Source organism: Berghia stephanieae, chromosome 2, assembly GCF_034508935.2.
Source record: "Berghia stephanieae isolate SIO BIC M18660-M18661 chromosome 2, UCSD_Bste_1.3, whole genome shotgun sequence".
Taxonomy (NCBI): domain Eukaryota; kingdom Metazoa; phylum Mollusca; class Gastropoda; order Nudibranchia; family Aeolidiidae; genus Berghia; species Berghia stephanieae.
In genome coordinates, this window is record NC_088361.1 from 118,213,912 (window position 1) to 118,231,371 (window position 17,460).

Genomic DNA, 17,460 nt, shown 5'->3' on the forward strand with positions numbered 1-17,460 from the left:
AGATCGTACTGCTAATACCTTGAATGGTCCTTTCCATGTAGCTAAAAGTTTACTCGAGTCATCGGGTAAGAGTATTAGTACTTTGTCACCAATCTCAAATTTTCTTGACTTGCTTTTTCGATCGGAGTATTCCTTGTATTTCTCTGCTTTTTTAGTGACGGATTCCTGTGCTAGCTTACATGTGTCCTCTATTCTGTCTTTCAGGTTTCTTACATATTCGTAAGCAAACATAATTTCGTTATTGTCCTCCTCATTCCCTTTACAAATGTCGGCTACTATATTGATCGGGCCGCGAGGTGATCGTCCATACATCAACTCAAATGGGGAGTAGCCTGTAGATTCTTGGGGTATTTCTCTATATGCAAATAGGATTGCTGGTAAGTATCTGTCCCAATCATCTGGTTTTTCTGTTGACACTTTTCTTAACATATTCTTTAGAGTGCCATTAAATCTTTCACAAAGACCATTTGCTTGGGGGTGGTAGGGAGTTGTGAATGAGTGTTGGATTCCCATGAGTTTCATGGTTTCATGCATCATATGTGATGTAAATTGGGGTCCATTGTCCGATAGTATCTCATTTGGTATGCCTATTCTAGTAAAAATTGTCATCAATGCTTCAGCTATGTGATCCGATGTAGTTGATTTCAATGCTATCGCTTCTGGCCACCTGGTTGCGTAATCGACTAGTGTTAGTATGTGTGTATGGTTTCTATCTGATTTTGTTAAAGGGCCTATAATGTCGATTGCAACTTTTTGAAAAACTTTTTCAATAACTGGGGTTGTCTCTAATGGCAATCTCGGTATTCTGCCTTTTGCGACTCTTCTTTGGCATGTGTCACAAGATTTCACATATTCTCGGACGTCTTTAGTAATTCCAGGCCATGTGAAATTCTCGGATATTCTCTTCAATGTGGAAGAGCTCCCAAGATGTCCAGAAGTTATTGAATCGTGCGCTATTCCAAGGATTTTGTTTCTGTAAATACTCGGCGTGACCAGTTGTTTAGCTATTTTGTTTCTTTTCCTATGTAACCTGAACAGAATATCTTTTTCAATGATGTATTCAACTTTTGATTTCGTCCCTTTGTTTGCGATATTGAAATATGAAGTTAAAGTCGGGTCCTTTTTCTGTTCTTCAATGAATGTGTTCCTGTCAAATTGTTGTGGTTCAAGAGAAATAGTCATTGGCTTCTCTGTTGTCTTAGTCATCTTTCTTGTTTCTGCTAGACAAGCTGTTTCTTGGGTTAATGACCATTCTTTTACATCTGTTGGGTTGTCTTTAAGACCTTTTATATTGCCAACAATAACATCAGCGACGGGGTTGGGAAGTATACAGCATTCCACTATTCCTGTATAGTATGGGGTTTCTATGTACACATTAGCTGTTTCAAAGGTTTCGACTGTGCCACTGAATGTGATGCATTGTACCGTTTTTCCAGTTTTGTCTTCGTCATTGATCAAAGATGCTTTTATTCCTACTGTACTGCATCCTGTGTCTCTCAATATTTTGCAATCAGTTCCATTAGCTTTGCCTTCACAAAAAAATAGCGATCCTGATTTGTGAGTTTGTGTTAAAAGTGACATACCTTTCACGCAATACACATTTATATTTTCTCCTGACATTACTCGTGTCTGATTGTTTACACTTGTTTGGAGTGATGCATTTGCAGTTTCTTTTGGATATCCCACGATTTTGTAACATTTGTCTGCTGTGTGGCCTTTCATTCCACAATATTGACATTTAATTATAGGTTTGTTGGTTTTCTTATACTCAGTATTATTGTCAGTGCTATTTCTTGTTTTGTTTTGATAGGGTCGGCTATGGTCTCTATTGAACTGTTTGTTCCATGGTTTGTTACTATGGTCATCCTGTTTCACTTGCGTGTTCCGAGTGATTGATCGGCTCGTTCTATTTGAGTACTGAACTTTAGGTGTACCTGGACTCTGAGCAGCGGCAGCGTAGTATGGTTCCTTCAATGTTCTGCTAAGGGGTGTCAATGGATGTGCGCTGTTAAAGTTTTCTGCGTAGATTTTTAATTTGTCCAAGTTTTCTGGCTTTCTCTCTTTAAAGAATGCGACTAAATCTGGGTTGCAAGCTTGATAGATTCGATTCTTCAGCGTGAGATAGTAGAGGCCTGCAAAGTCGTCTTGTTTTACGTTTGCCAACTCAAGCCACCGATTTAGAAATTGAGTAATTCGGTTCACGAATGTATTAAAGTCTTCTCCACTTTCCGGTTTTGCAGTGTGAAACCTTTCCTGGTAACCATCTTCCGTTAATCTAAATCTTTTTAGTAGAGCGTCTTTAATTTTTCCATAGTCATCTGCATCTTCAGTTGTTAAGGTATAGAAAACTTTTAGCGGTTCTCCAGATAAGCAGTTAATCAAGGCTGTGGCCCATTTGCTTTCTGGCCAACGATAACCTTTAGCCTGAACTTCGAATCGGTGTAAGAAGGATTCTAGGCAGTCTGAGCGTTCATCGTATGTTGGCATGCGTGGAAGTTTCACGAAAAATTCATCACTATTATTATGTTTTCTTTCATGACCGGTTTTTGTTTTTTCAATTTCCAGCATCATTTGGGTCCTTTTGGTTTCTTCTTCTGCTAAAGCTATTTGTCTTTTTAGTTCCCTTTCTTGGACTCTTTCTTCTCGTTCTTCTCTACGTATTCTTTCTTCATTTTCTTCTCTACGAATTCTTTCTTCATTTTCTTCTCTACGAATTCTTTCTTCGTGTTCTTTTTCTTCTTTACGAATTCTTTCTTCATTTTCTTCTCTACGAATTCTTTCTTCATGTTCTTTTTCTTCTTTACGAATTCTTTCTTCATTTTCTTCTCTACGAATTCTTTCTTCATGTTCTTTTTCTTCTTTTACTTTCTCTTCGCACCATGAAAATATTCTTTCCTGGGGTATTTCTAAGTCCTTTGCGAGACTTAAGTATCTTTTATATGCTTCCATGTTGCAATAAATTAGTTACGATGTTTTATATATATTATATTGACAGGATACTGTTACTGACTGTTTTATTTATTTACATTTACTGGAATGAACTGTTCTATTTTTAGAAATCTCTCTCTCTTATTTCAACCTATTATGTATGTTGAATTTGATGCCTTTTATCGTTATATCTTATAAAGCAATGTGTCAATACAATGCGGAGTTATTATGACTTGTGTCAATAACAATGTGTCAATCGCGTGTACTCTAAACTATGTTACTACGAAAAATGTATCACCAATGTGTGTGACTCGTCGTTAGTTTGTGTACAATTATTCGCAATGACGCTAATATACTAGAGTGTGATAACAATAATAGGATGCCAAAATAATCCCAAGTTATCTATCACTAAATATAACACGACGGCTAGTAGACTCCTTTTATTATTATTTAGTTTTTAAAGACTCACTTTTCAGAACATAATATATAAGTGGTTTTCGGTAACAGTAATATGCCAAAAATGCATTTAAAACAAATCACTATGCAAAACAAATCACGATGTCTATAGTTACTATGTGATGCCCAACTCATGTAAAAGAGAATAATGAAGGATATATTTACCAACTCAGTTCGTGGCTGGGACCTCTCTCTTGTTCAATGGTTGTTCAACAATTGTAATTAGGCATTGAAGAGTGTTTAACAGTGATGTCTGAAATACAAAACAATAAAATATCGTAAGATTTACAATAGTTCCAAAATGTGTTCACAACACTGAGTGATTGGATGATAGGTGAATGAATCGTTATGGAATGTAAACATATTGAAAACAATTCATGAATGAGGCAAACAACAAAATGAAATGAGTGATATAATAACAAAGTGGACAAGGAATGAATGAATGAATGAAAAACTGAGTGAATAGATGAATGAATGAATGGATAATGTATGAATGAAAGAATGAAGGGAGGAATAAATGTATGAATGATTGGATAATTGGATAACGAATGAATGGATGAATGAATGAATGAATAAATAAATGAATGAACAATGAATGAATGAATAATTTATAAATGAATAAATGAATGAAGGAATGAATCAATAAAATGCTATTCAATTTGAATGAAAGAATGAATGGATAAATTGCTATTCCATTTAAATGAAGAAATGAAAAAGAAAAAAAATTAATCCTGTAAATAGGGAGTTCAATTAAAATATGATCAAGTGGGGCAATTAAAGTTTTACAATTTAAACTTTAAGGTTAGATGAAATAGATATAAGTAACTAAATAAATTCAATTCTTTATATGTGTCCCCTCCAAAATGTCATGGTCTCAAGTGAGTAAAGAGCTACTCGACTATGCATAAAGATATATGTAGAATGAGGCCCCAGAATTTACTAGTTACTATAAATGAAAAACAATTAACGATTTGTTTACAATGAAATAAAAATAATGATGAAATTTAATTAAAAGAGATAAACAGTGATCGTGGCAGTTACAAATAGAGATATGAATATTTTACGTAACTTATGATAATATGTCAGGTTCGTAAGTTTACGTTTCCAGACAGTTGATGGGCTTGGATGATCTATTCCTCTGATAACAGGATCGGACTCGTAAAATTCCACTTCCAGGCAATTGGTAATGGGTTAATATGTAGTCCTTTGACAGCGGGCTCGAGTTTGATCCTTGAAGATTATACAATCAAAGTTAAAAGCTCCGGCGTCTTAATGGTGTAGATATAATATCTACAAAGTCCCAAAAGATAAAAATCTTCCAGTATATATATAGGAATAGATCGACTGGCCGTCCGGCATAGATTGTGGAGAGAAAGTGAGTGTCGAATGTTAGACCTATCAGCTTTTATAATAAGTGGCTACGTGACAGAATGTAGAACGAAAAGTATTCACTAATTAGAAATTAATTCGAGGGAAGGCTATAAAAGGAAAGACGATCTAATATTAGAAGGTAAAGTTTATCTAAGCCTACCGAAATATAACTGGAGTGAGATGAATTCAGTTCTTAATAAAATAAAATTTAATAAGATAATTGTGAACAACCTTTACTGTGACACAGACCAATGTTTCATTACAAAACCTTGCTGCACTCCGGTGTCGCAGTCTTTCAAGATACATCTGAATTATTATTTCAATGTTGTTAGCAAATATATTTAAACAATCATTTATTATAGGTGTACTGTTTTATGATACAATCCTTCAATGTGAAGAAAAAATGAAAAATCTGCTGACCTTAAGATGCCAGATTCTGAATGAAAATATCGGCCAGGGGAGTGAAATATGTTTTATTACAGTTCTGTCAAATCAGTTTCAGATTTTTTAATGAGCAGGCTGGATAAAGGATATGATATAGATCTTGTTTCATAATCAATCTCTACTTGCTGGAAAAGCGTGTATGGTCTTTACCCCTCTTATGGCTGTGATCATTTCTTTATTTTGATGAGTTCTCAGTGTGGCATAGTGTTTGGTAGAGAATGATATATTAGAATTATCTGTCTAAAAAAGAGTTGGTCATTGATCAATTTTCTGCAACAACTGTTTAGTTCCTGAACGAAATTATCCTTAGTTTACAGAATTATGGATTATTTCCCTCTTTTAAAAAAAATAAATTATTTTTATGTCTGTATGTTAATGTAATAACGCATTTTATAGCCTATTGACCTATAACATATAGTATGTTTTTTATTCTTTTTATTGCACGACGAAGTTAATTACACTAGATCATCATTATTTTATTATTTGCCTGCTTCATTGTTCCATTGCTTATTTCTTTTCATGGATATTTTTTTTGCATGTACCATATGACTCAGGATAAAATGGACAGAATTTTTACCCAAACTAGAGCATATGCCTTATCTAAGAATTATATATAATTTTGGAATGGAAATTTATTTCAAATTTAAATGAGTTTGAGCTGTCATCTTGGATGCGTTTGCAACAGTAGCCACATTATATATTTGGTCTGTGTGTCAAACTCTTTTTATTTAACAATGAACAAGTTCTGTTTATTTTATTAAGGATTATTTTTTTCGTTACCAATGCTTTATTGTATCTTAGAAGATCATTTTGTCACGATCTATTTGTATTTTTCTTTCCTTATATATCTCCTTCTGAAAGAAATTAAATCACAGAGATAATATTTATACAAGTTTATAATACTGGCACAGAGTTTTGGGTAAAGGTTTTGTTTCTTTGAGGGTCACACGGTATGTGGACTCGGTGGAATTGGTGACAACTGCTGCATCATTGGATATTAATAATACTGAATTCCCTATTCCATTAAGCAATTTCATTTATTAAAATAGTTAAATGGTATGATAGTATCATATTGTAATATTTAAGATTTTTATCTTTGTATTAAAAATTCTTTTTTAAAAATATTTTCATGGAAAACTAGTTTATCATTTTATCTGTATAATTTTTCGGCTTTGTCAATGAAGTGTGTAGAGTTGAAAATTCTTGGTGATATTAGGTTCGTAATCCTACTGTGTCTTGACAAGTGATTCATGTATATTGTTTCAGAGAGCTGTCTAAGTTGTAAAGTATCATTCTCTTCTTTTTTGACAAAACGTGTAAGTAAAATCACATCTTAATTGTTTATTTATAAGATGTTGAGTATTGTTTTGAAAATTTTTAAATTTTAAAACAATGAGCTCTATAATGTATGAAATGTTTAAAATAAGTTGTATAAGTATTCCTCCTCTTGACATTTAAAGTTTACTGTAATATTAATAAAAATCAAATTTAGAGATGACATAACCTTTTTTTTTGTCATTGAATTTTCACTGCCTGGTGATTATCACAGAACCAATCTGCATTCCAATTCATTATATATTGAAAAACTTACTAAAGCATTTATTCATATTATCAATCCATCACCATCATATTTTTAGTTTAGCAACTGTATTTCAAATAACCTTTGGAATATATTTTGTATGTTTAACTCTATACCTGTCATGCCAAGTTATATGTTGTAGCAGTATGTCCATTAAGTATTAAGACTTCTTTTCTTAATGGATATTTCCTTTAAATCTATTGTATGTTTGCCGCATGAAGTACCTTTGTATTTTTGCCATGCTTATATTTCTGGTCCCAGCTCTATTGTCGACACTGTGGCTACAGCTTTTGTAATCGCTGTTGTTACCAAATGGTTCCTCGCTATGTGTTTGGTGCCACATGTAAGTTATTTTATTCTCATTATTTGTGCTGCAATTAGCATGTGTGGATAGGTAAATGGATGACACTAGAAACATAGTATACGGTGGCATGTTAATCAGCTTAAGGAAAGAGTATTTGGACTAAATTACAAGTTTGATTAACACGGAGAATCCGTTAGTTACCTAACTTTAAAGTCTTTAAAAATTCTTTTGATAAAAATATATTAATGACAGACAAGTTCTTTAGAACACTTTATGAACACTCAGAATGATAACAAATTTATAACCAATGTGTTTTTGTTTAGAATTATCAGGTTATCATCAAACACGTGGCAGTTTATATATAAATGTGCATATATACAAATACAGTACAAACATCCTGATTGCCCCTATTATCAGCACCCTAGTTAATAAACATGTACTATTAAGCGTTCAAAAACATCTTGTTTGGAAGAAAAATAGCGGTATTTGGAGAAGCAGCATAATATAAAAATTGCTTTGCTTTCTCCTAGATTTGTAATTGAACATGCAGCTCTCACCCAATCGTATATTAAAGTTATAGAGTTTGTTACAGTTATTAAGATGATGTAATTCTTAAGTAATATCTCTTTAATTCAATGTGCCAGTCTATGTTGCATTAAAAATTAAAGAAAGTCTTAGCTATGTGCTCTACCCACCTGGCAATACACCATTAACTTTTTAGAAGTACTTGATTAAGGCTTTGTTGCTTTTTTTTGTAAATTTGATTCATATTCAGGAAAAAGTTAGTTTGTGCTAGTAAGTTAATTGGTTTTGAGAGTTTGTTTTTTTTTAAATTAAAAATTTAAATATGAAATATTTGGTTTTGATTTTTTAAAAATTACAATCTATCCCATATTTTAACTAAAAATGAAATACATATTTTTGGTGTATGTGTGCGTGTGTGTGCTTGCATTAGTATATAAGAAATAAATAAAAAAGATAAGGCTCAAGAACAATTTTTATGAGGTGCGCCTCACAACATAATTTCATCGCACCATTATATTCATGGGTCTCACCATGCCCCTTTTCCGCAATCTTAAAAACTCCTGGACAACGACATAATTTTTCGGTCCAAGTTGATGTCGTTATCCAGGGGTCTCGTTCTGGAGTTTTTAAGATTTCGGAAAAAAGGGCGTGGTGAGACCCATGAATATGACGATGTGATGCATGGACCAGTGCCTGTGATAAAAGACATGTTACAACCATGTTAGAATATGTATTTTTCAATTCACCGATGATAGTAGTGTCAACTGATGCAGACTCGCCACAAGCTACTTCAAAGGCAATGCTGTGCTACTGTTTAAGTCTATCATGCCCCAACAATTCTGTGATAGTTTGAGTTTGACAAAGCTCATTTTATTCCCCAAAAAATTAGAATAAAAGTAAAAGTCAATCACAATATTTTTCAGTTACTCTGCTTTTATGTTTTCCTATTTATTTCTTTTATACAATTGCAATCATGGTTTTGGCAATTTCTTTTATTTTTGTTTTGTTTCTGCATGTTGTTGGAATTTTTAATTTGTTCAGATATTTTTTCAAATGATGCATTTACTTATCCATGAAATCATCAAAATCAGATAAATGTTTCACTCAGAAAAAAAAGGGTTGGTTTAATAATAATAATTGAACAAACAAATAAACAAGAAAAAGAAAAAAGAAAAAGATTCTTGTAGTACAAACTTCGCAATATTGATAGAGGAAATTTGTAATAAGGTTGTGATTTAATCTTTGAAAAGTTTTTCCCAAAATATGTTGTGATTTTATTTTCATTAAAATTTTATTTTTTTCTTTTGGTGCTATAAATCCTCTTGCACACCACTCATTGTTAAATGTAACCAATTTCCTCTTCTCTCGTGAAGTTTTTCTCTTTATTCAAAGTATATTTGAGTGGGAATTTACGGATCCATGTCCCACTGGGTTACAAAATAAAGAGTGTCTGACTTTTGGGTCTTTTTTTTATATATATATGCAATGATAGCGATTGTTACTTTAGTTGTCCACCTATGGTATCTCTCATGATTTGCATTTTTGTGAAAAGTCATGTAATTGTGAGCAGCTGATTGCTATGACCTCTTTTCCCATTGGCAGGTTGGAGGTGGGGGAGGCTCTCTGTGAATTGATTTTTTCTCGACCGGGACTTGAATCTTACTCTGAGAGGGAATAGTCAAACATATCTGTAGATTATGATTTTTTTTTTCATCTTGGAAAATTATCCCTATTGTTACGGGGATCCTATGTTGTTGTTTATGCAAAGGCAGATCACTTCTTGAATATGATTCTCTTCTTCCTTGCAACTAGTTTCCTATATCTTACTTTTTCTTTAGTGCTTGTGACCCAGGAGTCTTTTAAGGGCTGCTTATTTATTTTTTAAAAATATTTTTGCTATATATGTGTCGATTTATGACTCCTAAACTAAGACGGTGGGATTCACTTTAAAACTATTCATGCTATTATTCAAAATACAGGCTCTAAGTGATTTTGGAAATGATTTAACCCTTTCAAAAAAGAGTATTTATCACAGGACAACACTACATAAAGAGAAGAATCTTTTTTTTTTAATCTCTAAATTATTTTTTTTTAAGTTTTCAAACACGTCTGTATTGCTCTAAGGTATTCCTCAATAAAGTCTTCTTTTTGTATTTTAATTCCAGCCCCAGCAGCCATGAAAGAGACAGTCTTGGTTTGTACATCCTGCCACACATTACTGGTTGACCAAGGAGACTTGATCAAAGAGAAGACCACAGCCATTGAAGCACAAGATCATAACAACATCACAGTTCACTGACCTACAGCATTGTTCACTTATCATCATAACCAATGCTCCATTTCACTGACAACAACAACAACAACAACAACAAAAGGAAAACACATTAGGATGCTTCTACCTTAATATATATCATTTGATATAGTTCAGATACTCATGGAATAAGTTGATGTTAAATAACTAAAATAATGTTGTTTTCAACACAAGAATATTAAATTTTAGACCCAAGAATGAGAAAAATCAGTTCATTAATGACTGCTTCTTGTGAATTCTGATCTATGCTGTACTATTAATCACTGACACATCTATTGATCAGCGATGACGAGATGGAAAAACCAAAGTTGTACATAAGAAGGCAAGGCTTGGGAATTACACTGTTGTTAATCCAACTCGTACTTAAGACAGCTCAGTATGCTCCGGTAATGTCAATCTTTTACAAATATGCCATATATTATTATCTTTACCAGCAGTATTTACATTATGGCTTCAGTTTGCTTAAACTTAAATGTTGCCCAACTCTTCTTGCAGTTAGTACTTGGATTTATGAATCCAATATAATCCATAATTTAGGTTTAGTCAAAGTCCACAATTCATTTCAAAATTATGGATTGATCAGTTAAGTTGATATTGCGCTGTGCATTTCCAATATGTTTGATCATCAAGTGTGTTTTCGAAATTTTCTACCACTCAGTTTCTATATAATGTGATCTTTTGTTTGACTATTTATTTTTTATATTTAGATAATACACTATATACTTTACCAACTGTAAGAGTTGAAACAAGCATCAAACCGTGTCGTTTGAGCTACCACCAAATACTTTTTGATTCTTGCCATTATAACAAAAACCATTGTCTGTGTTTTTCCTTTATATGAATTTTATATCCATTTTACTCTCTTTAATAAGTGACAGAAATTTGACATTTTACTTATACATTTATTTCTGTATGATCACGCTTATTCTTTGTTTTGGTACAATTAGCTACTCACTTCCTTTGGTTTTGTCTTGTAGCAGCTCTTAATATTGAGATCTGTTAATGTGTACAAGTTTCTCCTTGTTTCTTGAAGTTTTTGACTTTTGAAATGTGCTTATATATCCTTTATTTATTTATAACAGTTCTAAATGGAGTGATCTATTTATAGACTAGAGAGCTATCCTTACTACGCTCATTTTCAACGTGTATATATATATATATATCTAATTTACACAATTTTGATTTGGTTGGTGTTATACTTAATAATTTATTGCTTATGCTAATCCTAATAGTAATCTTTTAATCTCAATCACGCAATTTCTTAAAGGTGCATTACTATCAGTCTTGGGTTAAGTTGTTAACAAAGAAAAATTCTTCTAAGAGAAATCATTTTAGACTTGGTTTCAGTTTTCAAAACTAACTTATGAATTTATTTCCACTCATGTCAACTGTGAACACCAGCTTTTGAAGAGGGAAACTTTTTCACAATATTTTGATACTTATCATTTTTTATTTTTACAAATATTTTAAGGAGATATTTAAAGATGCAAAATCTATGACTTTCTTTGGAATCTTGGGGAAATAGAGCTAAGGCTCCTATCCTTTCTTTTTCTGGTTCTTTAAAAGACTTGGGAGTGGAGTGCCCTATTGTTTTCAATTTTTCTTTTGCTCAACTAAACATCAGCTGTATGAAAACAATATGAAAACAGATTTTAAAATAAATGAAATATAATTCCATCATATTATACAGCTCTTGTGCCACACAAGTTTTATTTTGTTTTGGCTTTACAAAAGTAATGCTAACTCTTTTTCTAGTCAATAATTCAGATTTTTACTAGTCTCCTCTAGCATATTTGGAAGCGTCCATAATGTACTCATTATGTACTCATAAAGCTTGCCTGCTTTCAACCTTGCCCACGAAGACTCATTTTGAATGTGAAATTTGAATTTGAAATTATCATCTTATCAAACCACTTTTATCAAAATTGTATTCATTATATCTTCATTATAGCGATTTTGAGATGTTTTTTTGTCTTTGCTCCATGCTTATACCTAAGCATTAGTTATTCAGCAATGGCTCTCATTATATTTTTAATTCTACAAAGATTTTTTAAAATGTCCATTGAAAAAAAAAGAGAATATAAAATGGGACTTTAATTGTTATAGTGGACGACTGATTCAATTGAGATTGAGATCAGCCATCTAAAAGATAATACAGTCCAAGCCGGTTTATTTGAATGGCTCGGTTCCCAACAAATCATCCCAATTAAGCGACGGAAATGAAATTAGGCATTTTTCAGATTTATCATAGTCCACATAGTAATCAGGGAGACTTGTTTGGCGTCTAATTTGGGTTAATTTAGCAGCCACTTGACTGCTAATATGATCGAATGATGGGAGACAAATCTAACTGCACAAAACAATTAACGAATTTGCCACATATAACAGTTGAATAAGTAAGCAATGGATTAAGAATGTACTGGCTATCCATTCATCTCATTGAACAAACAAACCATTTTAGGGTGACAGCCTTGAACAAGCAAAGCCATCACACCATTGGTCAGTTGACCCATGACCATGTGCGTAACGATGACAGTCGATGATACTGCCAAAAAATACAGGTAATTTCTATTGTTTACATATCTGTGATGACTATGACAAACGGTTTGACCATACACCTGATTGGCTGTCGCAATAGACACTAACAGGGGATACAGTTAAAGTCTATTGTTCACACCTTTGTTATGAACGGTATGACCATATATCCAGTTGACTGTCCTGTTAAGACTAATTTGCATTTTATGAACCGTCGTTTTAAATTGGAGACAATGAAAAAAGCTCTTTTATGGGGACGGCCAATGTCCCAATTAAGCGGCTGGGAATTGGAAAGGGTATGACTTTTTATATAGAAAAAATTCTGTTCCCAAGGAATCGTCCCAGTTAAGCAGCGTCCCCAATATTGGCTTGGACTGTAATAAAAAAAACTCCCAATTTTTAAAAAATTGCAATACATGGCATTCAAAAAGACTTTGGATATAATCAGAATATTAGAGTGACAGTGGACCTGGGATTCAACAAAGACAGATCCAATGACATCACCCATTAAAAAAAAGGAAAATAAATAAACACAATTTAAAAAAAAAACAACAAAAAAACAAACTAATATTGGTTCCAGCATACAGATGAAAGATACCTTGGATATAATGACAGGGACCCTCAGTCCCACCTGCCCTGTTGTACCCGAGGTTCTCTGTAGACGTTAATGGTTTGCCATGCGGCATCCTATGTTAAATCATGTCTTTTTAAGAACACTACGAAAATAGTAAGCAATAGCTGCTTAGATGCCCACATTTCACTACTTGATATGATGATGAATACTATGATGTGGTTGAAGCTTTCTGAGAGATAAGTGGAACGATCTAATATTGGAGGATATTCTTGGACATGATTAGATCGATTAGGCCCTCCGTTTGTTTTTTTCTTTCATTGCCTTGTTGCTGATTTTCAAATTAAAAAAAAATTTTGCTTTTATCAGTCTCCTTAAAGCTTCTCTTTGTTACACAATTTAATGTTAATTTGTCGTGGAAGATGCACAGTGATTTTTATAACTGCCGGGTGAAAATTATAATCTGAATTGATTTTGACATGTTCTTTTTAAATTTTGCTCCATGTAGGCTTGCTTCAAGCATTTATTGCTAAGTTATTATATTTACACTTTTATTTGTATTGTAATCTGCTGTTTACCTAAAATTAACTTCTTTAGCGGTACACCATTTTGTAACATAAACTTGCATTGGGTGGAATTCCTATGGCAGGGAAATATTTACCTCCAGTGGATTCTAGATTGGTTAACTCCCTCTTCTACATCCCAGTATATATATAAACCATTTTCTTTTCCATGTGGCTTTGACTAATGGCTATTGAATGAGATATGCAATATGATATAACAAGGGTCCTGCCAGGTGTATTTTCCTGAGAGAGTGGTTCAATCCAGAAGCTACTTTTGTTATGTCCTCTATCCTTCTATATTTGGTTTTCCCTTTCCATGTTGCTCTCTGTCTTTGTTCTGGATTTAGGTTGTTTTTTTCTGGTCCTGGCAGGGACTCTGCTGAGAAGAAAGCAGTCAAATTTATAGTTCCTATTTTTTGCGAGGTGATCATTTTTTTCTTGTAACTCATCTGTCTATTATGTATTATTATAGTTTTTAGTTTTTATTAAATTTAACTTTATAAACATTTAAGTGTATCCTTCAAAGCGGGATCCTGGATTGAACTTTTAGGTAATAGTAATATCAAAAAAGGCAGATTGATCAAATTGTCCTGGAATTCTGTGAACTAGTCCTCTTTGTTGACTTTTTCTTTGGTGCTTTTAACTTCATATCTACAGCATTTCCCCAATCATCTTCTTTTTTGCTGTCGCTGAGATGAACCACAGGAGTCCTAGTGCAGTAAAACCCTTAAAAACAAAAACCAATCCAGAAGCTTTTGATCTTTTGGTCTTTGGCAGTCCAATGCCATGTAGTCTTCTGTAGAGATCTACTTTAATTGTTTTCTTATGCTGTAGAAAGATTTCTGTATTTTAGGATGAGGGAAAAGTAAGTGACGAGTTTTTTTATTTTTTAAGTGGGAGAGAAACAGGTGGATTTAAAAAAAAATCTTTTATCATTATTTTTATATTTAAGGAGGAACCTCTCTATACAGTTCACCACTGTTATAACGAAGTCATTGTTACTGGAGTCAATTTTCATTTTATTTGGGGATTCGTTGAGTCAGATATGTCACTTTTGACATTAACATACAACTTTTGACTATCCCATCACCCTTCTTACTGGCAAAGAAATGATCTAAAATGTCAAAAATGTTGTTAATCCTCTAAAGCCGTAAAAAAAAAAAGTTTAAGATAAACTCTGAAGCATGTCCAATTTCTCTTCTGAAATGATAGTTTCCCATAAATTTTAGGTAAGAAGAGCCACTGAAAATTTAGTGTATTATTTGTTTGTAACCTCCCGGTTTACCCCAAGCAGACTGCAGTTTATCTCAATCAAGTTAAGCATAATGTTTATTTATTTGAAATGGCATATTCTGTATACTCAGCCATATTATAATCAACGTCAAGGATTTCAATGATCCTGTCTGTACCATGACAGTATTTGTTTCCAAAATATCAATGAACTAAGGTATTATTTAGGATGGTTGTGTGTGGTAACAACATTTGGAGTGGTATCAAAATAGATTTCAGTCCATTGATTTAGGAACAGACGATTCTAAGAAGTATATTGTTTTTATTTATTGTTTTTCTGAAATCTGAGTGTTGACCTTATTTGTTCTAGATTTTGCATTGTTGAAGGGGAAGACAAATCTGATTTTTATTGGTTGTGTATTAGTATTAACCATAAATATTTATACACAGGTAGCTTTTTTTTTTTTAAATTTTGTCTTTGAATAATGGTTTTCTTGTTGTGATGTGTCAAATTGAGCAGCAGGTAATGATATGTAATGTTACCTTTTTTCTCTTATTTATTAGCTTTTTATGTTAATTTCAAGTTTTGGCACATCGTTTTCCTGGGTGGGGTCTTTAACCTCCCATGATGGGTAGTAGTAACGCTGTGTCTTCTATCCCCTTAAATCTGTTTTCCAAGTTGCTTTCTGTCTTTGACTTGGAATGGGATCATTTAGTTTTGTCCTAGTCCTGGACAGAGTCCTTGACTGTGAGGGAATCAGTCAAATGTATAGTTATAGTTTTGGGAGATGATTTTTCCCCCTTGTAAATAAATCATCTCTATGTTATGTAGTTACATTTTTAATGTTGTTATAAAAATATATTGGTTTGTAAACATTTGAGTGTATTCCTCTTAGTGTGGATCTGTTTTTGTGTCTGGATGAGACTTTAAGGTGATCTCAAACTAAATACACTGATAGTAAGCCCCAGAACTTATGAGCATTTATTTGAAGTAAATGGTTGCTAATTTTGTTTTTAGACAATGTCAATTACAGTATTAAAAGCTCTGTGTTGACAACTAGGCCGCTTCATAATCAATTATTTAAAAAATTAATCAAATTTAATCGCTGTCACTGCCATTGACACTAGAACTAAGAATTAATGAATTAGTAGAGTATTTTTTTCATTGTGAGATGTTATTTGGTGACAAAATATAATTATGTGAACTGATATGAAAGCACAGGGTTTTAATTACAATCTTTGGTTTTCAGTTTATAAATGACAATCGGCTATAAAATTATATTTACAAAAACATAAAGATTCTATATTGCTTTCTTTCATTTCGATTCCCTTTCGAAATGTTTGCGGTTTGTACCTTATTATCCTTAATAATAAAGGTGTAAAGATGATGCACAATTAAATAAGAAATGTTATATGATTTCAGTAATAAATCAAATTGTTTTCATTGTAATTTAAAAAGTGGTTTATTTGAATTTGAATGAAGGTATGTAATTCATTCTGCGTGTGTTTTGTGTTGAGAGTTATATTCAAGATGAAGCTCTTTGACTTGGATAAACATGATTCTATTTACCACCTTGTGTCACTGCCTTAGCATTGAAGTGATCATGCATCAAAGTATATCGTTCCATTTTCTTGCATTGCAAGGCTTCGGCTAATGTTTCTTTTTTTTTTCTTTTTTTTTTTTGCTGGTTTCTGATGCTCTTTATACCATTGTACTGGGTGGGGTTCCTGACCTCCCATCGTGGGCAGGGAGGCACTTACTGTGTCTTCTGTCCTCCTACATCTGTTTTCCAACATGTCTTTGTCTTGGCATGAGATTGCTTGGTTTTGTCCTGGGCCTGGCCGGATACCCTAGCTGGGAGGGAAACAGTCAAATGTATAGTTAAGAGTTTTGGGAGATGATATATTTTGTCTCGTAAATCATCTCTTCTGTTATGTATTGTATTATGCTTTGTTTACATATTATATATGATTTGTAAACATTTGAGTGTGTCCCTTTTAGTGGGGACCTGTGGTGGTGTCTGGATGAGATTTTTAGGTGATCTCAAACTAAGTACTTTGATAGTGTGCTCTTGGAATCTACATTTGTTTCTATTTGAACCAATACCCCTTTGTCTCTTGAGTGCTTTAATTGTAATTCTTTAACTTTTTACTTTCCCACTTTCTTTCTTTTTACTGGTGCTGATATGACCTTAATGTGTTGTAAAGCGCCGTATAACCCTTAAAAAACAAACAATACCATTGTTCGAATTTACTAATATGAATTTTTTATGTTTTTATTTTTTGTTGATTTAAGAATTAATAATGAGAAATTGCTCTACATTGAGTCTGTTTCTCCCTGAATGATAATTAAACTACAAAATAAAATTAATTGTAAATTTCATTTTTAGTGGAATGATTTACTGGCATTTAAATTTTACTGGGCATTTGTGGGACTGTTATGTAATATAATTAACTCATGATAGTTTCTATGTACAAAAGTAACAACTTAGACAGATTTTTCACAGCTTTTTTGTTGAAGAAATTATTACAGATGATTTTGCACGCTTTTTTTTTCTCCATAGCCTCATCATATTGCTTTCATTGTTTATACAATGTTTTTAAAATACGACTGTATTTTGCCTTCTACCTCCCTTTTTTCTC

General features: G+C 32.7%; 1 protein-coding gene across 6 annotated transcripts in view; it reads left to right on the forward strand.

The window, feature by feature from the left end:
- LOC144966390 (uncharacterized) overlaps window positions 1-16,269 on the forward strand; it is a 33,789-nt gene extending 17,520 nt beyond the window's left edge. For 2 of the 6 annotated variants that reach the window (XM_078902783.1, XM_078902784.1), the window contains exons 10-12: window positions 6,466-6,515; window positions 7,040-7,121; window positions 9,773-16,269. In XM_078902783.1, the coding sequence (XP_078758909.1) occupies window positions 6,466-6,515; window positions 7,040-7,121; window positions 9,773-9,906 (266 nt within the window). In that variant the 3' untranslated portion in view covers window positions 9,907-16,269. The remainder of the gene's footprint in view (window positions 1-6,465; window positions 6,516-7,039; window positions 7,122-9,772) is intronic. The other 4 variants (XM_078902787.1, XM_078902788.1, XM_078902785.1 and 1 more) reach the window with 2 other exon arrangements.
- Window positions 16,270-17,460: the final 1,191 nt, after the last annotated feature.